Genomic DNA, 27,856 nt, shown 5'->3' with positions numbered 1-27,856 from the left:
TATTAAGATCATTCTTAAGCAATCCAATCATGAGTGGTCAGCTGTGACACGTTGCTGTTTACACCTAGTAATAACTTGCATCTAAAATACAAAGAAAGAAATAAAATTATGTAGATGGATCATCAGTCAGTTATTTTCTTTCAAAGACAAACCTCAAAATGATTCTGGATCCTATTTACACCTGTCTTTAGCAATTTCCTGTTTCAAACAAATCTCCAAAAATAGATGTTAATACCAGGTAAACGTCATTCACCCTTTATCTACCCTAAAACAACTTGCACAATTTCTTATTTTGCATGCAAACTCCTTATTCTTTTATGCTTTAACACATACACACACTCTCTCTGTTTTGCTGGACAGTTAAGCAGACAGCAGTAATAGATGGACGCTGTCTGGTTGTGGCAGTATCTCTGATGCCCAGGCCCATATTGGAATGTCTCAGCGTGTTTTCCTGTGATAAGGCTTTTAATTAAGTGTCTAACAAGGACGTCTGGGGGTGTCCATCGAAGGGACATGGCCACCTGTGTACAAGCCCATTATCCAGAGAGACAGAGGGAGAGAAAGAGAAGAAAGTGTGTGTGAGAGAACAAAAGATAGGCAAGAACAGAGAAAGGCAGAAAGAGATGAACAAAGCCACACACACATGCATACAGACTTTCCACTCTGTAGGAATCTAATTCCCTGTACGGTCACAACCATAACACCAACGGATCCAAATCATGATTTACGCACCAGGCGCCATGACCGCTTTAAAGATTACATAAACAAAGCTTTATTAGAAGGTAAGGCTCAGTTGCTGGGCTACTTCATAGGCTGGTAAACAAGTGAGGTATGTGCTCTTAATTCATTACTCCTGTTCAACCGACACAGTGTTGATGCCGGAGCCCAAACTGGATCTATTCGGCTAATCTCCATCATAGGGAGAAAAAAAAAACTCAAACCAAACTCATCATATTTAATATTGTTGGGATGTACAGCTACTCTAGTCACTTTATTTTGTAGATAAAAATTATAAATTCAAAATATACATTATTTATAAATATAATGTATTCATTTATTAATATGCTTTTTATTAAGTTAAATTATTTCTAATTGTTACATCAAATATATTACATATATAATCACACTATATAATTATACATTATTTGGGTATCTGTCTATCTATATACCTCAATTCAAATCAAATCAATGTTAAATGTTAAATCCATTTTCAATTCATTTCTGAAACTATAAATTTCACAGATTCCCCGAGCCCTGGTTCTAGCCTCAGCACCATTTCAGTGGAAAAAGGGTACATAAGGTGTCGCTATCGCTCATTACAACATCTAGATAATCTGGAGATTGCTTGCCTGCAGCTCAGCAATGTTCCAATGACGTCTTTACAGGATATGGGCTTGGATCTTAGGAAGCCCAAATCAATCTCTATAGATTCCAATATTTGGGAGGGAAAAAAAGGATTGTACCATTTAGCTTTTCCACTCCAGTAGTTCTTGTAGGGAGAATAAGAAGGAGAACGAAAGGGTGTCACCCCAACAGAAATAAAAGTAAAGAGAAAAGGGGAAAAAATCTGATCTGCAAGTGTGAATGAATACATCCTCTACATAACATATTATAATTCAACAGACATAAAATTCTATATTTGAAAAATATCTTTCCATCTTCCTTAATAAATAACTTCCCTCTCTGTTTTTTTTTTTTTTTTTGCCGGGCAATCTGTTCCACCTCCTCTTGTCCACTCTCATCCCTCCATCCGGAGAAACCACTCAGTCTTCCTTCTTGAGGGAGGCTTCCTTTAAATCTTAATTAAAACCAAATCCAAAAGCCCATCTCCTCCCAGGGGCAAGCTTGAAATCAGCTTAGAACAATCAAGCTTAAGGATTAGGTTCCTGGGGAAATGAGGAAAAGAAAAGGAGAGAGAGAGAGACACAACACAAAGAACAGAAAGATGAGGGAAAAGAGTTCCCCCAACCCTTTCTCACTGAGGGTGGCAACTAGAGTTTGGTCTTGACCTATCAACCCCACTTTTTTGCAAGATTAAGCTGCTAGCGATGCTCCTAGAGAAGGTAAACAAAGGTTGGGAACAATGGCCACCAGGCGAGAACCTTATTGGATTTTAATTAAGTGCCAAGAGAGAGTATTAAAAGGACTATGGGACGCAGAGGGGCTCCAGTGTTCACAATCCTGTAGAGCACATTTCTTATGCTTCACATTTTACACTTTTTCTTTTTGCATGACCCTTGCTTCTCCTATCCACCTTTTCTTTTTCAGACAAAAAAGCTCCTTAGCCTGTTTGCCCACTCGTTCACATTGTGAGAACAACAAGCAGTCTTCACTCCCCGCTCCTTAGAGAACTATTCGTCACCCGCCTTGTTTCACCCCGATCCCAGGTTATCGCTCTTGGGCTCCCCCTCTCTCTCTCTTAACAAGGTGAAACAAGACTTGGTCCCCTGAGGAGGCAGCGCCAGTGATAAGGTTAAAATGGGCTGAAAAAATGGAGGCGATTATTTGATATTGGACAGATTGAATTATCTAGATTGAGAGTGCAAGAGAGGAGGGGATGCTGGTTTGGCTCCGAGAGCCAAAAGAAAGATAGTGTGAGGGAGAGAGGGAAAGAAAAGAAGAAGGCTGGACAGAATCATTTTTCTCCAGCATTGCCATTTGTGCCAATGAGGACCAGCCTGATATTAATGACCACTCAACTCCTGGCCAATGGAGGAGTTTTTACCTCTTAAGGGGCAGATTGTGAACGGCACAAAGTAGGCTGTTAATTTGAGAGAGAGCAAGTCAGCCAATGGTAGATTTGCGAAGACTGAGAGAACTCTATACGAAAACTGAGAGACGCTCTTTGGACACGTTGGCTCCCACTCTATCAGACCATCAAGGTTCTACAACTACTAATTATGCTGCCAACTAATGAACATAGAAAAAGCTTTCTCTCAGTGCCTCTAAAAAAAATCCAAATACACACAAACACCATGCGCCTGGCCAGAGACAGGCCATCATCACCTCAGCAGGCACCAAAAGAGAGCTGTTAATTGGTGTGAAAACACACACACTGACTTTTGTTATGGGTATTCGATGAAGCTGGCACTTGTTAACTGGATACACTGAATCACATGGAGAGACGGAGACAACTGGGAGAGCTGGAGAGGTTTTTTTGAGAGTAGAGACCCTACCTTCTACTAATATTTGTGAATTCTTTGCTTGGCTCTAAGGAACTTGGCTAATGAGTTTGTCCCACTTTAAACTCTGGTGTTTTATAAAAATCAGTGATGGCAACAGACTCTCAGGAAGCTTCCACCGACAAATAAGTACACTTCACACCTTCACACTGACATACCCACAGTACAAACACCTTTGTGCAATATAAATTGAATATAAAAAGAAAAAACACCCTTTCTTTTTTCCCTACCGAGTTGAATCTGCTTTGCTTTTACACTTAAGTGAGCCCATTAATAACATTAGCAAAACAAAAGAGGTTTCACACCAAGCTACAGCATCACACTGGGACAAAAGACTCAGCTTTAACAGAGCCTTTTAAGGTTCTGGCTGACAATTCAAGACACTATCACGGTGAGTTTGGACCATAGATTTCTCAGATGCCTGTTAAACAAGCGAAAGCTTGCAGCGTAAGGACTGTTACAGGGCTAATCACTAGCATGGATGATCGCGTAACCTCCCTGTGGCTCTGTTGAAAGGGGGCTTGGTTTGGCCTCTGTGCTCTCTGTTACTGATCAGCCTGCTTAAGTAGCTTGTGATTGAGGGGGTCCATTAGAAGCCTATCCATCACCTCCTCTCAACAAGCTGAGTGAAAAAGTGAGACATCAGACACACCCCTGCACTAGTTTCTACACTTAATAAATGTACACATTATTCAGAATACTGTCAAGATTGTTAAACTTTTTTATAAAATAAATAGTTAAGATTCCAAAATCTAACTGACCCTTCATTAAACTATGGCCATCTTGATTACTGCTGCTAACTTGCACAAATTTGTAGAACATCACATAGGAACAAATTGGAAAATTCTGTGAACTTATGGATTTGCAGTATACATGCTCATAAAGTGATACATTTTTTACTTCATTAACAGATTTTAAGAACTATAACATTGCAAAAAATTTTTTTTTTTACTTTAAAGAAGCTCAAATTACAAAGAATTACAAGATCACCTTGGAGCAAATAGCAATGTTCTTATTGATAATCTACGTGTACTTCTCCAGATTAATTAAAAAAATTGGACACAGACAAACTACCCCTTTTTTCTGTGGTTATATGGTACCATATACTTTCTGGGTATCTTGTGGATCTAGAAGTGACCCAGCAAGAACATTTAATGATTTTTTGTAATATTGAGCTCAAAACCATCCAAAACATGCCTATTCTCTATAAACTTCCATTAGAAAAAAGCACAAGCCTTTAAGACAAAAAGGTGTATGGCAACTTACTTAGGTATAATTGGTCAGTATGTTTTCAAGGCTGGATTTAGCGAAGGGTCAATTAGACTACATTACACAATCTATATTAATGTGCCAAACTGATACAGCCATAAACAGCTGACAGTTAGTGTAATGAAAAAAAGTTTATTTTGATTAATGTATCTAATAAATTGAACTACTTATTGAACAGTGATGTCTTCATTATTTTGCGGTTTAAATACTTTTTTAAAATAACTTTTTTTTTTTGCTTTATTTGGCCATGCTAGTAGTACAAAGCTCAAAAGGAAATACTCCCTTAAAAAAGCTCCCACAAATTCCTCTGCCTGTGAAATCCCTTCATATCTAAACAAGCTTTCTCAAAGCTGCAGCTCCACCAAAACTCAGCAAAACATTGACTTTGGAAGCGAGATGTCAGTATCATATGACAACCTTTCACATTTGTGCTATTTTCTAGAGTGCTTCATAAATCATGACAAAATCTCACAATGGGATGCAGCTCATAGAGAAAGCTGAACCCATATCTTCAGGCAGGAGAATATCTCGAAGAAGAACCCAGAGAAGTGCGGTTCCAAGCAGGAGCACGCTCCTCATTCTCTCACCTGCTCTGAGGTGGCCCTGTTTGGGAATGCTTGAAACCAAGCAGCCTGCTGCGTACAAAGCCAGCCTGGAGCCCAGAGCTGGAAGACCCGCTGTGTCCTCCAATACCAATGCATCTTTTTCTCAGCATACTGGTGAGGCTGTTTTTGTCACACCTCAGTAACATACACAATCCATTCGAGAAGAAAGCAAAAACAAGTGGCTTGAGGTAAAGTACCAAGCAGTTTGCATTAGCATCAGACCTTTTATTCCTGTTTTCTCATTCTATCCTCCACACATGAGCCAGCCCACACTTCCTTGCCTGCTTGATGGCTTTTCTTATTTATGTATTTGTCCTATTATGCTTTTTCATTTATACAGGTAACACAAAATAAGGATGGCAAGGAAATGTTCTTCTCTGAAAAAATGATGACAACACAAGGTACAAATAATGCTTTAGATCACACTGCATAATGGATACCTCGTAAGCAAAGCTGCTTAGCGTGATATATTTTAGATCATGTTAGTCTATCAGTACCACTAGCCAAATGTTGCTGGTGAACAGCATGGCTATATATACCACCATCACAGAAACTCATGCTAGCCTAAGCAGATCTTTTCAGCCGAGCAGAGTGAAGTATTGTGGGACTGTGAAGCCTATTCCATTCTAATCTGCATAATAGGCATATTTATGCATGCAACTGCATAAAAAGTGTCACTTTGTGAGGTGGCTTGGTAAAGTTCTAAAAAGCTCAGCTAATGTAAGCATTGGATTACTTTTTTAGACTTCATCTGTCCATACAGACTCATTATTCACTCCTAGAGACATTATGTTTAGCAAGCAACTTCTCTTTCCCTTTGTCTCTCTTTGTTTTTTGTTCTCTTTGTCTTCGAATCTCACTCCCTCCCTCTCCTATTTATCTCTGTCCTTATCTGTGACTGACAAGCACCCCACACCAGTGTTTACAGCAAGCCAGAACCAGGGAGAGAATTTCAAAAGTAAACAGCCAATATCCTGTGCAACAACGCTGAGGAAGCTCTTTTCAGTGTGTATCGTGTACCTGTCCCTGTGTGTGTGTGAACTTCCTCTTCAACTCCGCAGAGAACTGCAGGGTTTGGACGCCTCACCCAGACAATAGTCACAGACCATTAGAGGTTTCTCTGTCTTTCTCTGTGCAGGGTTCGGTGCTGTAATCCGTTACAGCCCTCCCACAGCAGTAGAGCGGCTGGAATGCATCAATCAGGAAGGTCCAGGGGCACTGCCTGACATTACCTCATTGTCTGAAAGAGGCTGTGTATCAAATTCAACCCATCAACACTACTAACCCCCCCCCCCCCCCCCCCCCCCTGCTTTCCCTTTCATCCACCCAGCTCCAGCCAACCTGTGCATTCAAAACTTGTCTGCTTTGTTACGACTTCATCATTGCCCCAGGTGTCTCCAAATGCCCTATCCAGTCTCCTGTGTCAGACAGTCACTTTTCATCTGGTATGTCTTTGTTACTGTGTTTCCTACTTTTAAACTGGGAGAACAGATGAAGGGGTTCCTTCACACCAGTACAGGGGTATCAATTACCTTCAGAGCTAAGATGCTGGAAGTTAATCTGTTTGACCCCCCTCTTTTCCTCTCTTCCCTTTCTGCCTTGGCACACCACTTTGTCAAGCCACATGGACTCCTGAGCCTTCCGCACCTTGGCTAAATGGTTCTCTCACTTTCTTCACTGCCATGCTTTCTACCTTCTAAATCATTTGATCGCCCTTTCTATTTTCCAAAGGCACTGGCTTGTTTCAGAAAACTTTGGATCACTCGATAAAATTACCATGTTTGGACACATGAGTGACGGCGGAAAGCTTGTTTGACGCGCCTTGACTGACACCCCTCACTTGATAGCAAATTGGCCAGCTTCTCCCTCGACCTCCCACTGTGGCGTTCAAAGCCATGCCGTAATATCCCAGCAATCAAGAAGAAGAAAGATGGTGGGGAGAGAAAAGGAAAGACATTCATGCTTTTCTCAATTTCTTACCCAGCTGTCTGAAAACTAAACATAGATGCCTTTCAACCCTGGTGTGGTGGGGGAGGTTGAGTAAGGTCTTCTCTCCGGTGTGGAGTATTATGGTTAACGGTCGAGCTCACAATCACAATATTTGTGTGCACATTCCACTGGGGTTTCCAGAGAAGAAGAACTATTTGGTTGGGATGTGAGTGTGTGTACGACAGAGAACGAGAGAGAGACAGAAAGACAGAGAGAAAGAGAGAGAGAGTGAGAGAATGAGCTAACAAATAGCTGATAATGAGGGTCTTCCTGTCTTTATGCCAAAGGCTCAAGTAGGGCTGTGCTGTGCTGAGATCTGTCATTTAATATGATGCTATCTCATGGAAGCAGGTATAAGATCCTTTGCTGATACTGAATCTAGACAGCGTTAGCGGAACTTAAATCAGTGTCCTAGTGCGTGGATGTCAAAGACTATATTACTATAATTACTATATCAGTATGAAATACTCCATAATATTCTGTTTGTAGGTAAAACATGGCAGATAAACTAACAGAAAAGCTTTACTGCACACATCTAAAAGTGGCAGAACCTTTCTTATGGAATATATGAGCTCAAAAATGTTTAACAAATAAAAACTGGCCTGCATAATGTGACTGTGTCGAAACCTAAAATGACTTTGAAACCACTGTTTGATCCTAAAGCATCGCACACAATATTACAGACTGTGGCTTTCTTGAGAGCTTTTCTGTCTCTCTCAGGCACACAATGTCTTCTGTGATGGAGTAATCGTTAATTAAGCACTCAGGCTTTGACTAATCACCCTACAAAGGGCATGCAGCTTTAACCACGAGACACTCATCTCAACTGCCCCTCTGGCACACCCTTCAACTGTGTGTGTATGTGAGAGAAACAATCAATTACTTCTAGCTGTCCTTCCATCCGAACATCCATGACTCATCAATGAATGTATGCATGAATCCATAAGTACAACAGAACCCCACAACAGATAATAAAGGAAAATAATGTTGAATCTCGCTCAATGATTTGCAGTACAGCATTTTTCCCCAAAAGGAAACACACACACAAAAAATATAATATTCAATAAATAAACAGACAGATAAAATTAATGAACAGTTTTCATAGCAGAATTGGATTCTTTTCCACCACAGAAAACATCCTCGCTTATCAGGGCCATCTTTAAGACCGGGCTTAGGGATCTCGGCCCGAGAGAATAATATGAGCCCAGATATTGCAGCAACATGGAAGATAAATTTCAATTTACTGTTGCTTTCTGTGTCACAGCAGGAGATATGAAATTTTGTCTTGGAGGACTGGAGGTGATAGTAAAATAGGAGCTGATGTGTGCTCTACCAAATCCCAGTTCATTCTACACGCAAATGTGTCAAAACACTTCCTTGCTCCTGCTCGTACGAAATTGTGATGCATTTCCCCCTGTAATGTGTGACACTTTTTGTATTTTGGGAGAAAAAATGCAAGCAAAGTGCTTCTAAAAATAGAAAATGAGTGTTCGAAATGGTGTCTCTTTCCTTAGGCATTGTTTTAATAATTTTCTCCAAATTAACTCAGGCTGCTGAGCCTCACCCCTTTGTGATCAGGGAGTAACGTCGGCAGTAAACACCCTCTTTTTTTCCACTGTATGCAAATATCTGTGATTATCTGACCCTACTGCCTACTGTATCCCATCATCAGAATAAACACATTCCCCTGGAAAACAACAACATTGTTGACAGGAATCCCAAGGGATGTGGATACAGAAGACAAAATTCCGCTCTAAGAGTCACTCTCGGCCTTGGAAAACAAACTGTCTGTTTTAATGTAACTGAAGACCTCCGATGACATCATTGCCCTCTTTTTAATTTTCTCCTCCAGAGGAAGAAGTCAGCACAATTCCTCTTTGTACACTCGCTCGTCTTTCCGCCCAAGGAAAATGAGGTGAGGATGTGGGTGGACGGAGACGAGGCGAGAGGAAGAGAGGGGCTGAAAAAACAATGGAGATGGAAGAGATGGCCTTGTCCCAGAGTGAGGAACAACTGGCCACCTCTCCTCTGGGCTCTGCCATTAGGCATGCGAGCTGGAGACACTGACAGCTGATAACAAAAGCCCCCCTGAACGCAATGCCAAGTTCTTTATCTGTGTGCTCCTGCATGGGCAAGCTGATTACAGCCTTTCCCTCCAAAACCTTCTCATTTGCTTTCTCTATTCCACTAATTCTCCTCAATATTTGCCTGTCTGTTGGGGGGGGGTGGAAAGCTGTGGAAAACGTGGGTGAGACCCCAGGGTCGCTGTCTTATGTCTGTGAAAGATAATTAGACAATACGGCTGTGTGTAGCATGTCTCGGGCAGAAAACAGAGAGAGCCATTGTTTCAAGACCCCCCTAACCTAACAGCTGTATGTGTCATCTGGAGCACGGTTTGAACGTTATGACAGGCAAATGCGGCTGCGGGAAATATGGAAAATGATAATTTGTGGAATTTTCTCCACAGGATGTATTAGAACGTACATATTTTTTGTTTACCTGCAATGAGGGTTTTCCTTTTTTTTACTGTACAGAGAAGATATAACATTATCCTGATCCCCTTAGTCCTATTCACAAACTTGAATGTCATTCTCAACATCCATCCCAGCAACACATATAAAATTCGTCCACTAGAATGTTGTCTGGGGAGAAAAACGTGCGATTTGCTCTCTGCTGTAAACAAAACTGACCTTTATGTTGAATTTGTCTCCAAGCGCCAACCTCTCCCTGTAAAAGAGCCCAGAGCACTCAAGCGCTCGCAGCCAGTCCATCTCGCTCCGGTCTGCAGAGTGCAAGCGAATCAAAGCAGGCCAAAACTCATCCATATCTATGCCATACGAGCATCTCCTAAATAATGCAGCAGTCTTCCTGCACCAGTCAGAATCTGCTGCATCGGCGCTATTGTGAATCGTGTGTCATACACTAACTCTCTCGATCTCAAACGCACACACACTCATCACTGAACTTGCTCGCTTCCAACTTTTCTACTCCTTTTCAATAAGGAAAAACAGGTGAAATATGGAAGCCCATTTCTGCCTGAGTTGTCACATTATTTCTTATAATTGTGACTTTGTATCTCACAAAGTGACTATCTATTATTTTAAACTTTATCTTACATTGAATCAGAAACGGGCTTCCACAGAAAAGAGGAAGCAAGTGAAGTAAGAGACACTAATTCTCTGTATTATATCAACATTTTATGGTCTTCTTTTCCGATCATTACAGTGGACACACAACGTCATATTACACACCTTTGCATTAATCCTATTAACAATACACACACATACATAAAAACAGTCATTTTCAATCCTAATACGGTCTCCTAAGACATTCAGCTCATGCATAATACAGAAAGCTCCTAAAACAAACCCAGAGAGCCACATGGCCAGAAATACCACCATACAACCTCACTCAATCTCAGCGCCCAGTAGTCCTCACCACTAATGGGAGGCCTGTGTGTGGGTCAAACTATCTGTCCCTCTAATGGAGCCAGCTAAGACATCAAGTCTGCAGTTCCGCAAAGCTGTTTGTTGGAGTGTTTACATGTGTGTGGCTGAGTCTGAAACCGAAGCCAGCAGCCTTGCTGCCCAGTTAGTCAATTACTTAACAGACAGCAGTTGAAGGCACCAACTAAAGAAACTGGTTTCAGACAAGCTTCACAACCACCATTATGATGCCTAATGGTCTAGAACAAATTTGAGTCAGCCTTAGACATAACTAAGAAAGTACTTAATCAGTAATTATTAATTATATAGAGACAGAATCATATGTTAAAACAAATGGATATTTACATAGACTGTGGGTTACCACAGACAGCAAAAATGCATAATATATGTTGATTTTTGTAGAAATCTTAGAAGGCAGGATGTTACACAACTATTATATTTAATGTCTTGTTGCATACTAAGTCAATCTATTAAATCGTCCACCTTGCTGATACTGATGCTCAACACTGCAAAGCATGAAAGAAAGTAAGTATGTGAACGAAAGTGCGCATTAGGAAACGAAATGATAAAAATAGTTAAGAAAAACTGCACAAAGGGATAGTCAGTTATGTATTTCTTTTGCTCATTACAAGGCGAAAGGACTAGAGAGGAAGGAAGCAGTAGGCGAAAGTCTTATGATCTTAATACGCTTTCTTTGAACGCTGCCTTATGGGACTTGCCAACCCCATGCCAAAGGTTTAAAAAAAAGCACAGTGCTGGCGATTACTTGGAATATCGATGGCGCAGTGCAACAGAATACCACTGGGAGACTGAGGGACATTCCGAGAAAGCAAATTATGGCTGGGAGAAAGAAGCGGCGGAGCTTTGGTAAGGGCATGCACATGAATATCTGGCACTAGGGGCTGGTCTCTTCGAGACTGTCATGTTCTCTGCTTCAAACCCTGCTCTTTGCTACTAGTTCTGAGCCTTCGACTTGTCAGACACTCTGAAATTGTGTGTGTGTGTGTGTGTGTGTATGCAAGAGAGAGAGTGAGAGAAGGACAGACAGAGAAGACAAACAAGAGGGAGACCAAGAGATAAAGGAGATGTGTGTTTGCACCTACGTTCGGGTGTGTATATGTCTGGGTGAGTGTGTAAGGAACCATGTGTGTTTATGTGAACCAGGACAATCTTTCTCTCTCTCCCTCTGCACTATCAATCTATGAACCATTATTCAGAGAGGGAGCTGGTGAGTCAGATGTGAGCTGGTGGTGGTTTTTCAGAGGGTGGCATGCTGCTTGTATAGATGTCAGGTGAGATGAGTGGTTCAGGCCGTCCGGGAGCCTCTCTGCTCCTCCCAAAGCAGCTGCCACCAGTCTGTCAAAGAATTGCTCTGCTACATCCTATTCTTCCCTCTCCCCCCTCCTTCTGTCTTACTGACACACCCACTTAATAATGAGAAAAACATCTAGAGTGTAGCCAGGGTCATATTTTACCCCTAAATAAGTTACAAAGTCCACATGAAAAGCTCAGTAGTCAACAAATATTTTCCCCTGAAATACGCTAGAAAGTCCACATAAAAGCCAATAGTCAACAAATCGCTGTTATAAAGGAAAATTCCTCAGATAAACCTCTGTTATTGTGCTTAAATGAAGCATACTCTACTTTTATGCTATGATTATTACAAATTTGGAACCTATTTGGGAACAGGCAGGCATTTTATTAACATTTCCGCCTATATTTTCTCTCTAAGTTTGTGATGGTGCTAGGCATTTCGATTCAACATTTAAATTTAATTACCACCTCCATCCGTGTCAATACGGCGGCCTCATTTATCAAAGAGACAGACAGAAAGCGCAGCTTAACCGCCAATAAACATTTGTTTTTAATTCGTTTACTGGAGCGCCGACCGAAAGCGCTTTGCCTCGCTTGCGGTTATGCCGTTAATTGGAAGAAGAAACACTTTTGGATCTGAGGGGGCCGGGGGATTTTGAAGCCTTTATCTAGAGCTGAATCAAAGCCGGCGTTAATAATACACCCAATGCATAAAATATTTGTTAAAAGGCGTGGAAACAACAGACGCATGGTAAAAATAGGCCAGGCTGTAGCGCCGCCTTTGGTGTGAAATAAACAGCGCAAATTTGGATACGGTGCCCGACAACTACTTAGTAGTGTTCAAAGAGTACTTGAGCTTTTAAATTCAACACTGTAGAAAACAATCCTCATAGATTGTGCAAAGAGAGACATGTTTTCTTTATGTTTTCATGTTGCGTGTTGTGCAACAACAAGTTTACACACGTCACTTTGCACAATGTCATTCTGCAGTAGTGATGAGAATAGCTAGGCTACAGTACATTTACAGTACATACTTTCTAGGAAATACAAATTTGGAGGGAAATGTTAATCTTAATGCACTGCCAAATAATGAGATACTTCCAGATTTGAACAGAATTAATTTAATAACTCATAAACGGTAATCAAAAAAATGCATTTAATGATTTGTGTGACAGACGTCTTAAATCTTTACAACTTATTTACAACGTACACTGATTTGCAGAAGCTGAGTCTGAACATAACACAATAACAGTTATTGCTTCATTTTGAGTAGGACATAACAAGTAGTATTGACAATAAGAGTTTAGCCAGATTGATTCGATATCCGCTAGCACTGATTTTGATTAACTATAAAGAACCTGCTCATAAGATTCATTTGTTCTGTTAGGAATCGGACTGCATTGGGGGGGGCATGTTCGAGAATCCTCAATGGGATCCTCTAAATCCATAAAAAATCATTCGATTTCGGTCTTTTTAAAGAGTGGAAACAGTTCCCCGCTCCCAACCCTTCTGCAGCGCTGCTGGTCTCTGTCAGAAACAAAGAGGCAGCGCACTGAGTGCAGCAAGCGATAGCTCGCAACATATCAGGATAGCGAGAGATGCCCGCGGCCACTACTACATAAAGTACAAAATAATGAATAAATCAACACTGAGACGAGCATAATCTTTCAGATCGCGCGCATTCCCGGCTCCCCTTAGACTGTATCGAGAAATTTCGCACCTGTGCCCGGCACCATTTATATTTATTTAATGCTGTTAAATTATTCTTTTTGAGAGAGGAGATTGTGCCCTCCTGATGGCGTTGGCTGTGAAATTATTAAGAGGTGTTTCTTCTGTTTTGGAGACTGTGGTCAGCACATCTCTTATGCACTAGACCTCCGTGCACGTTTAACACACTGATGGCCATTATCACACTTGATTCAACTTTTCTCTTTCTAAGTCTGCTGTCTGGATGATCTAGATGAAATGGGGCACTGGATAACATCCTCAAGTCTGTCATGTACATTTGGCTATAGCCTCCAGTCCAGTATGCATATAATGCATGATCAGTCAGAAACGCAGCCACTTGTTCCATGTACTGATGCTCTCGCGATTGCATCAAACAACAACAAAAGTTCCCAAAGCACATCTATTCAATCCTTAACGCATACAGACACACACCATATTTAAGCGGTCAAGTTTTCCGTGTGCCAGAGTATTTCTTCATATCCACACAAAAGGATTTATAACTGGAGTTTACAAAAATAAATGCACCAAATGCAAAAAAAAAAAAAAAAAAAAAAACTATGGCACTCATGTATCGGACATGTGCCATCATTTCACCTTGCAGAAATATGCAAATACACACATTTCAGTATTATGTGTTATGTAGCTACGATATGGCACCATCACTGTACCTCGGCACTGCCACAGTTCTTTTCTGTAGGGGTCCAGTGAGCAGCAGTACATCAACATAAGATACATTATGCTGGAGTACACGACTGTATTGGAAAAGTTTCATTCCCAAATTAGCCTTGTTTGCATTTGGCGCAGTGCCACTCGCCCAATATATCGACTGGGTCTCACGAGGACCTCATATGTCACAAAATGCAATTATGCCACACCTAAAAAAACACTGCATTAACTTCAAAACGGAGCGCGCTGAACGATCGTTAATCGCGTTATGGTTAGGTTGACGCAGCGCTAAGTAGTACACAAACATCCGATTCTATCCTTAGAATAGTTACTGAACTAAAACAAAACGTCTTACCTGTTCCTAAAAGGCACAATGCGATGTAAAACGTTAACATCTTCCCGGAGTCTTCAACACTTGTCCTGCAGTCCAGACTGAAAGTGTGCGCACGAAAGCTCCGGCTGGACTGAATGTGGAAGCTGGTCCTCGCTCACCTCTTGAATTTGGTAAAAAATTAAAAACACAGCAGATTATGTTAGCCTCAGCTCTGAGAGCTGGAAGTCTCTACTGCCATCTGAACACAGTCCTAAGCATCAATGCTGGTTGTCTCTTTAGAGTTTTTAACTTTCTCTCGATCGTTCCCGTGTTCATTTAATATTTCCCAACAAAATTTTGTTCAGATCAAGTTGCTTCAATGCACAGGTCTTGAATCAATCCAAGTTCTTGGAGTAAATCCTCCGTATATGGGTAATAGAAAAATTATCTTGCCGGTGCAACTGAGCGCGTTTCAGCACCACAAGCTCTATAGCGCACATAAACGCCTCCTCTTGCGCACAGTTCCCTCCGTACTGCTCTGTTTGCTCCTCACTCTCTTGTAATGCAGCGGCAAGATCCGCGCTGATTGTCGTAGCTACAACTGACTGGAGATTGGCTCGATGAATAAAATAGGCGCTTTTTTCACTGGGGAACATCGAGTTTGAGAATGAAGTAATTCTCAGTCCACAGGGACTGCCCCTCGGGTCCTGCGATTGGTTAAAGGTTTAAACTATAGAGGGGGGTGGGGTGATAGCAGTTGGGGGTGTTTGGTCCTTAAACAACAGGGGGTGCTTGGTTATGCGCGCCTGTGAATGAATAAACTGTTGGGGAAAGTAAACAGGTGTGTCCCGGAGCAAACAGAGTCTACCGAACAGATGATCTTAATGGGATTTCTTTGACTATACATGCAATGTGATTACATTGATATCAGTTAATGTTATTTATCAATGTATGTTTGATATGCACAGCATGGAAGATAGATTTTCAAGATTAAAAAAAAAGAACTAAATAGATAATTATAAGCAAATATATATATATATATAGGCTATATATATATATATCATCAAACTATTAATTGGCAAAGCTGGCAAAATGAGCATAGTTACAAAATAAGGTTAATATTATTTTCCAAGGTAAAACAGATGTAACCATGCCTTCAAGTGCTGGTTCGAATGGTCTCAAATCAAAACTATTAATGTGCTGTTTGTTACAGTGGTTGGTTAAACACAGGAGTCAGCAGCATACCCAAATAAACTGCAGGAGAAAGAACCCATGTGTTTTGTTTTTCTTTGTATCTTTACAAACAAACAAACAAAAAATGACCTTGAAATACAGTCTGACATGAGTAACTTCACTATTGGCTCAGAACATGTAAGCTATTAGCTATATGTCAGAGTAATATTGTAGCCTAAAGCCCCGTTCACACCAAGCACGATAACAATAAATATTTAGTTCTATAAATCGTTCTCAGTGTTAAAGAATAGCAACGTCCACACCACAACTGTAACGATAAAGGCACAGAGAAACGATATTGTTGGAATCACTTCCTGACGAACGATAAAAACTCTGACAGCCAATCAGAATCCATCCTGCTATAATGTGCTGCAGACGCACATGCGCTTAGAATAAACAGACGATATCGTTCGCTGGTGTGGACCCTAATATCGGTATCTTTATAGTTATCTTTATCGTTATCGTGCTTGGTGTGAACAGGCCTTAATACTGGTCACTCCGATTTTGTGTCATTTGGGCGTGGTGTTGCAAAATAATTTATCAATAATAATCGGCAGTTTCACAGTGAGAAATCTGTACCTCGCTATGTGATGTGAATACATAACTTAGATAAAGTACGTAAACGAGGTGACATGTTACTGCCACAGCGTTGGTGTTCAGCGTCCGATTCGTTCACTCATTTTCATTCGTTCAATTCAAGGTAGTGAATATCATACATAAATTCCCCTTCATTCAATGTATTTACTGTCAAAACTCTCTATTTTTATACATTACGTTCATGTTATTATGTAAATGTTCACACTCATGCTTTTGAAATTGTATTGGCTGACTCTGAAATGTGAATGAGTGTTTCGGACACAGCGAATCGTTCAGATCTCTTGTGTGATTGGGATAGCAGTGAAATCAACTGGATTCACACTGGTTAAAAGGTACGCATTTTTTTTATATTTACAACTTTCACGCTGCATCGCACAGATTGCAGAACAACTTGCTGGTACACAGTTTTAAAAGTAGCTATCTCTTAAGATTCCACCTTGTAATTTCTCATGAAAAAACACACAGGGATCTTTTAGAAATAGAGTCAAAGAGAGGAGAGCTGTCTCCACCATGTCTCCACCCCGTTAAGATTTATTGTAGGTGGGGGGATCAAATGTGAGACTGCCGCTCACAAACACATGCTGATGAGAGAAACAGCTTGCTGGAGGCGCAGATGATGGGATTCCTGTGAGTTGAAAGAAACGAAGTTGAGTAAAGGGGCAATAGATGATCTCAAAACAACAGGGGCTCACACCTGCTGGGAGAGCAAAGTAAATACCAACAACTACTGCGTGAAGTTTACCAAGTCTTGACAGGGTGTGAGCCAGACGTGTAAATTAACAGCTACTTTCATTGGTTGAGAGCATTCGAGGTTGATGTATCTCCTTAGTAGGCCGCTAACTGGAATATACACTAATTTATTTTGTAACCTCACATTGAGGGTGCTATAAACCACCCTAGGCCTATGAATACTTAAATAATTAATGTACTTATAGGAGGGGTTTTTAGACTGTAGATTTATTAATAATGAATACAGTTTGATATTTACTAAACTGTTCTGTGTAGGGGGGAGAAGGAGACAGTTAAGATGTCGTTTGCATGGTAATTGTAAAGAAAGTCATAAATAAAGCATGAGGTGAAGTTATATGGAAATGCGACTCCCCAGGAAATGAGAATATTTTAACAAAATATTATCTCAGACCCATTTGACCCAGGGTCAATTAGAAAAGAAACGTCAGCGTCGATGAGGACGCGAGACTGAAATTAACATTGAAGCGTTTCCCCTACTGCCTAATTTCCAAGGCTGACGCAAAGTTGAGCTGAAACAAGTATATTGTCGTGAGATTGCAGTTTAATTTGATAAGGCGCTAAAAAGTCGATTCAGATTTCACTCTAAGATACAACAAACACAGCTTTCTGGGTATTTGTCTTGAAGACACTAAAATGGCATTCCCTCCAAGAGAACATTTTCTTGCTGATGTGGACAAACTGTTATTGTGCTCTCGCACAAAGGTTAAAATGTCTTACCGTCAGTCTTAAAATGGTCTCCTCTAAATCTCTTAAGTAAATATTGTATCACTTAAAGGTCAGCATTGCTTCTAAATGTATAAATCAGAACTGGTTTATGTCTATTTCATCCAAATGTCACAGGATATATGCTATTAATAGTCTCAGGAATATAATAATGTCAGTCTTGAGTTTCAAATGTCTGGTTTTATCAACCAGTATGACTCTGCAGTGTAAATTAAGTGAAGACATGTAGAATTCTATTGTCAGCATGAAATGAAAATGGACTCTTTCTTTCATCAAAATGTAATTAATTTGCTCCGTCTCTGAAATAACTTTCCCTTTTTTGTGACAAAACCATTCGTTTTTCTTAACCTGTTATATAATATATTAGTGTTATTTTAGTATCATTGATGTGCTTATATATATATATATATATATATATATATGGAAACGCCCTATAAAACTGGGGTTTTGGACAATATTGGCATGAATCCTTTTTAATTTGTGATAATTTTGCACTGGTAAGGGACAACACAAACTACAAAAACATATTTTATTACATAAACAGTTTATACATAGAAAAAACTCGATTTATCAAAATATCCACCATTAGCAGCTATTACAGCTCTGCATAATCTGGGCATCCGAACTGTCAGTTTATTCAAACATTGACTTTGAATTGGCAATCAATTGTTGAAGATACAGTATTATGGTGTGCTGATCCAAAAATCTTTTAAAAACCTGGGCCAAGTTTAAACCAGTAACCAGGCATCACAGCTGGCAAAGGGGCATGTCTGACTTTGACATGTATATATTGCCATTATTATGTTTTATTGATGGTCTTCAATGATAATGTCAAGTTACTTTAATGTATTTGCACCAAAAATGATAAGGATTTATGCTGATATCCAAAACCACACTTTGCCAGGGGTGTTTTCAAACTTTTGGAGGCAAATGTTAAAGCATATAATGATATTCTAGGGAATTGTGTGCTTCTAATTTTATAGCAACAGTTTGGACAGGACACTTTCTATTCTAACATGACAGTGCCTCTGTTGTTAAGGCAAGGTTAAAAAATATATGATTGATTGAGTCAGTGTGGAAGAACTTGACTGGTCTGCAGAAAGCCAAGTCCTAATCCCAGCTGAACACCTCTGGTAAACACAAATTCTTTAGAACAGAAAAAGGCACTAACAAAACTGTGACAAAAAAGATGGAAACATAATTCATGCATTTAAAAATTGGTATTTCCATCTCTGTTGCAACAGTTTTGAAAGTGTCTAAAATGACAGTACCCTTATGTACACATCATTGGTGTTTGGTGATGAGTTTTTGGCTCAAGGTCTGCATATAAAGTCACACCAGAGGTGTTCAGCTGGGATCAGGACTTGGCTTTCTGCAGACCAGTCAAGTTCTTCCACACTGACTGAATCAATCATGTCTTTTTGAACCGTGCCTTATACACAGAGGCACTGTCATGTCAGAATAAAAAAGGGTTCTGTCCAAACTGTTGCTATAAAATTAGAAGCACACAATACCCTAGAATATCATTATATGCTTAAACATTAAGATTTGTACTCATAGAAATGAAAAGTAGTCAAACATGTTCATTAGAAGGGGTGACCCAATATTTTGGCAATATAGTGTGTGTGTATATATATATATATATATATATATATATATATATTTTTTTTTTTTTTTTCTGTTTTCATTTTAGTTTTAGTTAAGGTTTAGTAATTTTATTTGGATGTGATTTTTGTCATTTTCATTGGCTTATTATTATTATTATTATCATTTTAATTAAAACTAATAGTTTTACTTTTAGTTGATTTAGTTTTAGTTATTTTAGTACTTCAACTTAAGCTCAATGAAAATGAGAAAAAAGTTGCTTTGGCAACTAGTTGAAATAAAATAAGTTTAATTGGTAAATGTTTATTTTATTTCACTGAATGTCCTGTTTTACTTAGAAAGGTCACATTCAAGAATCAAATTTCATTTTGTGTTGACTTAAAACTCATCCGCCAGTTTCTCCACTTCTAAACATAGTGCACGGCCAGCATATTTTCATCATTAAAAACATCATGCATCAGTTCAGAGTTTAGTGCTGAACAGTGCGCGGGCTGCAACGGTCAAAGTTCCCCTCTCTTTACATCAACCATACATTACAGCAGCTCTTACTATAATTGTGTTATTGAGTACAGCCTTCATCTGTGTTAACCATAGCCCTGAGTACTGCTACACAGCAATAACTCTTTATGTCTTTACCTATGCCAGGCATCTCATGCATTCCACCTATTATTGTGAATATCATGCATTCTGGTTGAGATGTATACTAGCACTGCTTTAAACTTAACCTTTTTGTTAAGCCATCTTTGTCCAGCTATAACTACAGATACCATCATGAAAAGAACAGTCAACAACATGTCCTTCATCTCAATATCAAAATACCAGGCAGGCCATTATTGAAAGAAGAGTTGGCTGAAATGAAAGTTCCTCAGGGGAAGTTCAGGAGGTATATGGTTGCTCAGGGGTCAAGGGTATGGCCTTTTGCTGGGCCACAGGCTGTTGAAAAAGGCGTGTGATAAACGCTGCTTCGTTCCATGTGCCATGCCCTTTATTGTGTGATATGGTATTCTTTGACTGGGACAGGTTTCTTTAGTCAGGTTTAAAGTTACAGAGAATATCAAGTGCCTGTGTGATATGGAATCATTTGTGTATGACTGCTTTGGAGGCTTTACCATTAAAATTGCAGTTTCCAAATGCAAAATGTTCTTTGTTCACTTAAATTACTCTTTTTGTGTTTGGTTATTACTTAATTGTATAGTTTCAATCCTAGGAAAATGCCTGCATATTGTCAATTCAGAATCTTCTATTTTTTTTTTGTTTCACGATTTATTCAGTCTGGGCTAATCAGTAAGCCCAGACTGAACAATCTGATCAATAATAGCACATTCTCATTCCCTGTGTCTGCTTGTGTGTTTCCAATTGATTAAAGTTGATTTGAGGATGTCTGCACGAAACTAGCATTCACCCAGGAAATGTTTAGTTTTAAATTCTTAGCAAGTCTCTCCTTTCTATTGCAGTCCACAGTAAAAATGCACAATAAGGTAGCAGAGTGCAAAACACCAGTCTAAGCAATGACATCGAATGGGTAGGTAGTTACAGATCACTAGGCTAAAAGAGTATTTTCTCATCCTTGTCGATTTTGAATGAGGTCAGACTGGGTGACGGTATCAGGCCTTGAGTTATGTCAAGGTTGGATAAGGCCAAATTTGGGATGATGGCCATATGTTTCAAAGTGGGTCATAAAGTGAGTGTGGATGGTGGAGGAGTTGGGAAATTAAGCCAAAAGATGTAGATAAAAATTGTCCACCCACTATCACAGATGTTTACTGACAGACTGGAAAGAAATTGTCCTAAAATGTGTCACACCAATGCACTTGATGTGTGTTTGTCTAAAAGAATATACAATGATGCATAGTTTTTTGGTTGTTGTTGTGTTAACACATACTTTGCATATATTTGACTTTTTTATAGTTAAACCACATTACATTTACATTTAGTCATTTTGCAGACACTTTTATCCAAAGCGACTTACAATTGGGGAATACATAAAGCGATTCTTCTTGATGAGGCAATCAGACAGACAAAATTCTCGTAACACCAAGTCTCAGGCATTGTTCAAATAAGTACAAGCTCGCAAGGGAGGAATAAATAAAAGAAAGATACATTTTTTTTTGAGGTGGGGGGGTTTTAGTTTAGTATGAAGTCAAGCAGTGTCGAAAGAGATGAGTTTTCAGTTCTTGCTTGAAGATTGATAGGGATCCCGCACTCTGGATAGGGGTGGGAAGATCATTCCACCAGCCGGGAATGGTGAATGAGAATGTTCTGGAGAGTGATTTTGAGCCTCTCTGTGATGGTACCACAAGGCGTCGCTCACTAGCGGATCTCAGACTTCTGGAGGGGATGTAGATTTGTAATAGTGAGTGGAAGTAGGCGGGTGCTGAGCCTGTGGTAGTTCTATATGCAAGCATCAGTGTCTTGAACTTGATGCGAGTTGCGACTGGTAGCCAGTGCAAGGAGATAAAGAGAGGTGTAACATGGGCTCTTATGGGCTTGTTGAAGACTAGGGCTGTAGTACTTGGGCGGTCGTTTTTCTGTCGTCTCGGACTTGTCTTGGACTCGTTGGCATTTGGACTCGGACTTGTCTCGGACTTGGCCATTGGACTCGCCAAGTGTTCTAGTTGGTCTCGACCGAGTCCAGCTATATATACTTTTTTTTTCTCTTTCAAAACAAAACCATTAATCTGGCTCGCTTGTTCGGAAAATGGGGATTGTAATTGGTTTAATTTACAATCTATCTAGAACGGGTATTGTATGGAAGCCCATTTCCGCCACATAAGAAAAAAATTCATGCCTCCAAAAGTCGAAATTATGACATACTTAAGTGACTTACTAAATCGAAATTACGAGATAAAGTCGAAATTATGACTTAGTTAAGTCATAATCACGAGATAAAAAGTCGAAATTATGACTTAAAAAGTCGAAATTATGACTTGCTGACCTGCAGGCTCATGATCTAATACGATACAACCCAGGTGGTCCGATGAATTGTGAACATATTAAGGAGTATTTTAAACGTGGTTTTACTAATGATGAAATTCTTGCTTTATTAGCGGAACGGCACGGAATAGCTCTGAGCAAGCGCACTCTTGAAAGGATTTTAAGCAAGAACCAACTTTGGCGCAGAAAGAACAAAACGGATGTGGCTGACGTGGTAGCTTTCATTGAACAGCAACTTCAAACCTCTGGCCAGTCCCATGGTTATAGATGGATGCACCAAAAATGTTGGTTGAATGGTATATTGTAACTGATAGGGAAACGGTGCGAGTTCTGCTCCGGCTTTTAGATAGTGAAGGGGTTAACTTGAGGTCAAGAAATCGACTGAGGCGACGTGTGTATCATAGCCGTGGTCCGAACTTTGTGTGGCACGTAGATGGTTATGACAAGCTGAAGCCATTCGGAATCGGAATAAGTGGATGTATAGATGGATTTTCCAGGAGTATGATATGGCGTGAGGCATACAAGACCAACAATGATCCAAGACTTATTGCTGGATACTTCATGGATGCAGTAATTAAAGCTGGGGGGTGCCCTGCTAGAGTAAGGCTAGATTTAGGAACAGAAAATGTTCATTTGGCTGAGATGCAAAATTTTTTGACTTTTTCTGAGGATCGACCAGAAACAGACCGTGTTACTGTTGGCCCAAGCTCTGGAAACCAGCGCATCGAAAGATGGTGGCTCACTCTGCGACGTGAATGTGTCCAATTTTGGATAGACCTCTTTGACAAACTGAGAGAGGATGGACACTTCGCAGACACTCCTTTGGACAAATCCTTGGTCAAGTTCTGTTTCCTTAACAAAGTCCAGGTGAGATCTCATTTATCGTAACTGCCTTGATTCCATTAACGTCTTTTAGAGGACTTTGTAGTCACCGATTTTATGTGGAGTTCAGTAGGCTTAATAATGTCTAAATTTATGTCGGGATACTGTATTCAAAATTATTTGGCTAGGCATTAAAAGTTACAAAAGTATTCTTAATATGTTAAAGTGCCACTATTATGGATTTTTGAAAATGAGCTTTCATGCAGTGTGTAACACAGCTCTAAGTGAATGAAAACATCCTAAATATGAAAGTGCACAGTGTATAAAGTTATTGTCTCTCAAAAGAAGGAGTCGACTCTGAATCATTGAAACGAGTCGTTTTTAGAACGAGTCCCAAGCCGTTTCATATTGACGTCAAAATGAAATATTAGCATATTGCCCGCCCACTTGTTGGTCTTTTTTTGACCTTGCATGCATGTCAACCTGTTGTCTGGGACTCCCAAAACCAAAATAGGAACCTTTCATAACCCATAATAGGGGCACTTTAACTGAAAAAGGAATACTGTGTAGGTGGTTTAAACCAACAATAACTTCCAACTTCCAAATTTTGTTCCATCAATTACGAGAACTGAAAATATATAGCTGATTAATACGATAAAAGCTAGCAATAGTTTATCTAAAAATAGTATTTAATTTAATCTGAATGGAGTAAAGCTCTTAAGATTTTGTCCACACAGGGCTTCACAACACACGCACACGCACACACACACGCACACACACACACACACACACACACCTGATAATTTTCAATACACTTTTTTAGATTTAACTGTAGCATAGACCTGGTGTTTAAGGGCAAAATTAACTATAGTTATTATAAACTGAAATAGGTCAGATCAAAAGTAAAATAACATTCTGCAAATGTCACTCAGTTTTGTCTGTCACTTCCCCCAGATGTCACCTATAGTCTAACATGGAATTGTAACTTGGCTCACATCTTTGATTGACGTCCTCGCTCAATGCATTTTTAATGTTATAAATCATTTTATTATGCATACCAAAAATGTAAACTATCTTAAAATTCTATTCATTGCACTTTTTCTGTTATTTGATTACCTGGTTCTATGATTCATGCTCTGTGTGATTCTCCTACTACACACATAGATTGCCAGACATCTACTAACTCTGTTTCAATATGTTTCTTTACAGGAAGAGCTTGATGAGATTGTCTTAGCTTGGAACAATCACAGAATATGGCCCGTCCACAACTCACGGTCACCACATGGCCGACCATCCATCATGTATGCAGTATCTCATCTCTATGGAGCCACAGACCACCTGCATCCAGTACATCTGGAGAAGGTTCAAGTCTGTTTGGAAGAGTGTATTTTCAAGGACTTTCCATGTGATGAAGACATTTTTAACACATGTGTTGATCTTATGTCAGAGCATGATTTGAACCTTACAAATGATGTGTTTGCAGCAGTGGACTTGTACATAACACTTAGGGAGCTAATTAACAGTGAGTTGGAGCCTCATAACTAAAAAATGTGTTGCGGAAGACTTAACATTTGAGATTTGTATTCTACTGGTCAGTAGTGAAGACAGAGAAGTTATGTTTTAACAAGGGAATGGTTTAATTGTCCCAAAACAACACATTCCAAAATTGCAATTGCAGAAAAAAATACATTTAAATAAACTGTAACATAGGCTACTTGTGTTATAGTAATGAAAGAACAGTGACGACGAGAATAAAAACAAAAGGCTTTGTATAATATGTGTAGAAAAACTTCTTTTTATCAAAATACATGACAAATTGTTGTAGAACCTTTGTTACTGGAATAACAAAAAGGCCTTTTCAAACTTTGTGCCTCAGAGAGAATATTAACAGGAACTTTGGAAATGTGAACATGTAAATCACATCTTGAGAAAAAAAACTAAAACAAAAAATAAAGCTTGCTTTGACCTCAATTATGTTGTTTAAGCTTAGCTTCAGTTCCTTCCTAAATAGTAAGCCTATACTAAGTGTACTAGACTATATCCATGACCCATATGTTGCTCTCTAACACGTTGTTCATTTCGTGGCGAAACGCTGGGTAGTTATCATAATTCACAGGCAGCTCCAGGTAACAGCCACATGTGTGTGCAATGGGTCGTCTTTGAAAGCCTTCCAGTTGTGTGAAGCTAACGGTGATGTTCTTTCCCAGGAACAAATCTGACCCAGTGCAAAACCGAAGGAAGAGGGACAGGTGTTGTTTATCTGATTCTCTAAGAAATGTACAGTACTTAGATACCTGCCAGTTTGTTTTTGTTGTACATTCATCGTAGCAGGGTAAGCTATTGATTTCATGACCTTTCTTGATGTCGGTTGGACTTCATCATAGGCAGCTGCGATGTCCTTGAGCTCAATTCTCATAGGTGCAAGCACATCATGCCACTGCTCTATCACAAACGCAGGTTCTTGAATCAGCTTCTGATGTGCCATCTGCTCCAAGAGCTGCTCGATATTATCTGCTGTTGGGACTCTTCGACAATTATGATGATCCATCACCTCAAACAGCTCTTCTTTGTCCACATCTTCAAAATGTGAACGGCATGATTCTAGGATCACCCTGTCTGATTCTGTAACATATCTGAGAAAGCAGTCCACAAGACTTGTTGTGACACATCCATGGGCTGCCTGTTCCAGTATTACAGGTGCTATTTTTACAGGCAGGTACTTCTCTTTTAGCCAACCAAATGCAATGATTCGGCCAATGCTTTCCCACTCTTGTTGACCAAAGTCATGTCTTAGATAAGGGACCTTAAAACTATTTCCCAAAGTGCATTGCTCATAAAAGTCATTCCAAAACTCGGAGAGCACATCCCTCAAAACCCCTCCTTCATCAACAGCATTTTCTAGCCGTCCATCAGGAAGAATGACTTTCATAGATATGTTATCTGTCAAGACACTTTTGTCACAAAAATGTGCGATAAGCTGTCGAAGGGCCTGGCCTCGATGAATAACAAGAATTTTCTTCACCCTTTCACACGGCTCTGGTGAGTTATCAATTGGAGAAGGAACATAATATGATTCCTCTAAAAGAGGTAAGGTGTCATCTAGCCCAGAGATGTGTCCTGTGGAGACAGTTACAGTGCCACTATCCTCCAGATTGTCCACCTCTGGCTGTCTGGCTGCATCAGTCTCAATCACACTTGATACATCAGTCACGCTAGTTATGGAGTCAGACAAAAAAACATCATCACCGCCTGTTGCAATTACAGCGCTACTGCCTAGGTAAATTAGATCTGGCTCTACATTGTCAGAGAACAGAGCGGATTGGCTGGTATGTATGGGAGACCAGGAATCCTGCATGTTTTCCACTCTCTGAGCAATTGTTTCGCTGCTGAAGTGGAACTGTGTGTCTGACTGTGTGTCACTAGGGATGATTTTCTTCTTGGTTGTCAAGTAAAAACGCAAGACTGGTTATTTGGTCTGCTCATAAAGTTATACAACTGTAATTTGGGCATCTATTTCTTGCTCTTTAAAGTCTGTTACATCAACCACAAAATCTGTATAGTTTCCCTCTGAACTTTTCTCACCAGGAAAAAACAACTTGACAGCCTTTTCAAGTAGATCCTTTTTTCTACAGTCCTTTGAAACATTTCAAAGTAGAAGCATTTTTTGACATTGTTTTTTCACATACATTGTCAGTGTCACCTTTGCTTCTTGCTAGCCTGGTTCTCAGCCGATCAAAAAGTTTAGCTTTTCGGCCACTGGGATCTTGTTCTTTTCGCCTGCAGTATCCATGAACAGCCAGTCGGTCACCATAGGAAGGCAGATATTCCTTCAGCTGGTCATCTGTCATAAGCTGTATGACACTGCAATCAATCTGCAAAAAGAATATACTTTAAAACACTTTAAATATACGTTAACCATTCTCTGATGTCAGTGACCCTGTGAGGTATAATTCAGAAATATTACTGATTCAGCTGAACTGAAATTGGGTGAGAACTGAGCTGAGATGGACAATGACATTATTGTTTTCTGCAGCACTACTTTGTAGCAGGATTGATCTCATTTCATAACTGATCTTAAACTGTTTTTGAACATAATCAATTAACGCTGAATTGACTTCAGCTGAACAATGTTGCTATTTATTATTTTTTAAGACCATAATTTTCCTGTTTCTTACTGTAAAGCTGCTTTAAAACAAATGTGTATTGAGCACTATAGAATTAAAGGGGACTTGGATAAACTATAATGTATAAGGAATAATGTACAGTCAACTGATTGTTATAAACCCAGGGGTTTAAAGTGAGTTATAGAGGAGGTTTGTTTTTTGAACCAGAGACATAGGATTCAGTACTCGGTATTGAGTACTCAGTATATTTAGAAAGAAACAAGACAGAGCAGTTTAAGCACTTCTACTGGAGAAAATTTAAACAGAATATATTGTTCCAAAGTTTCTCTGTGACAATTTTTAGGGACTGTAGGCTACATGTGATACATATTTAACAGTTTCATGAATACCTTATCCAGTTGCATTCGCTGTATGATATCATCTGAAACGTTTCTTGACTTCATAAAGTCATAAATGTCATCCATCCTAGAAGACAACGATATATATAATAATACCACAAAGCCGGTTACGTCTATCAGCATAAATGTTAGCTGCTATCAGATCGGTCTGTGTTGCC

The 27,856-nt window shown here is 39.6% G+C and overlaps 1 protein-coding gene across 1 annotated transcript in view; it reads right to left on the bottom strand.

Annotated features, from left to right (window-relative positions):
* Positions 1-15,191, bottom strand: part of LOC306851551 (kin of IRRE-like protein 1) — a 44,350-nt gene extending 29,159 nt beyond the window's left edge. Inside the window, exon 1 of the mRNA XM_079387863.1 lies at positions 14,555-15,191. Within this exon, the coding sequence (XP_079243989.1) occupies positions 14,555-14,594 (40 nt within the window). The 5' untranslated portion in view covers positions 14,595-15,191. The remainder of the gene's footprint in view (positions 1-14,554) is intronic.
* Positions 15,192-27,856: the final 12,665 nt, after the last annotated feature.

The sequence above is a fragment of the Barbus barbus genome, assembly GCF_936440315.1.
Source record: "Barbus barbus genome assembly, chromosome: 31".
In the NCBI taxonomy this organism is placed as follows: domain Eukaryota; kingdom Metazoa; phylum Chordata; class Actinopteri; order Cypriniformes; family Cyprinidae; genus Barbus; species Barbus barbus.
Note: the sequence above shows the minus strand (reverse complement) of the source record. Positions and strands in the feature narration are given on the sequence as shown.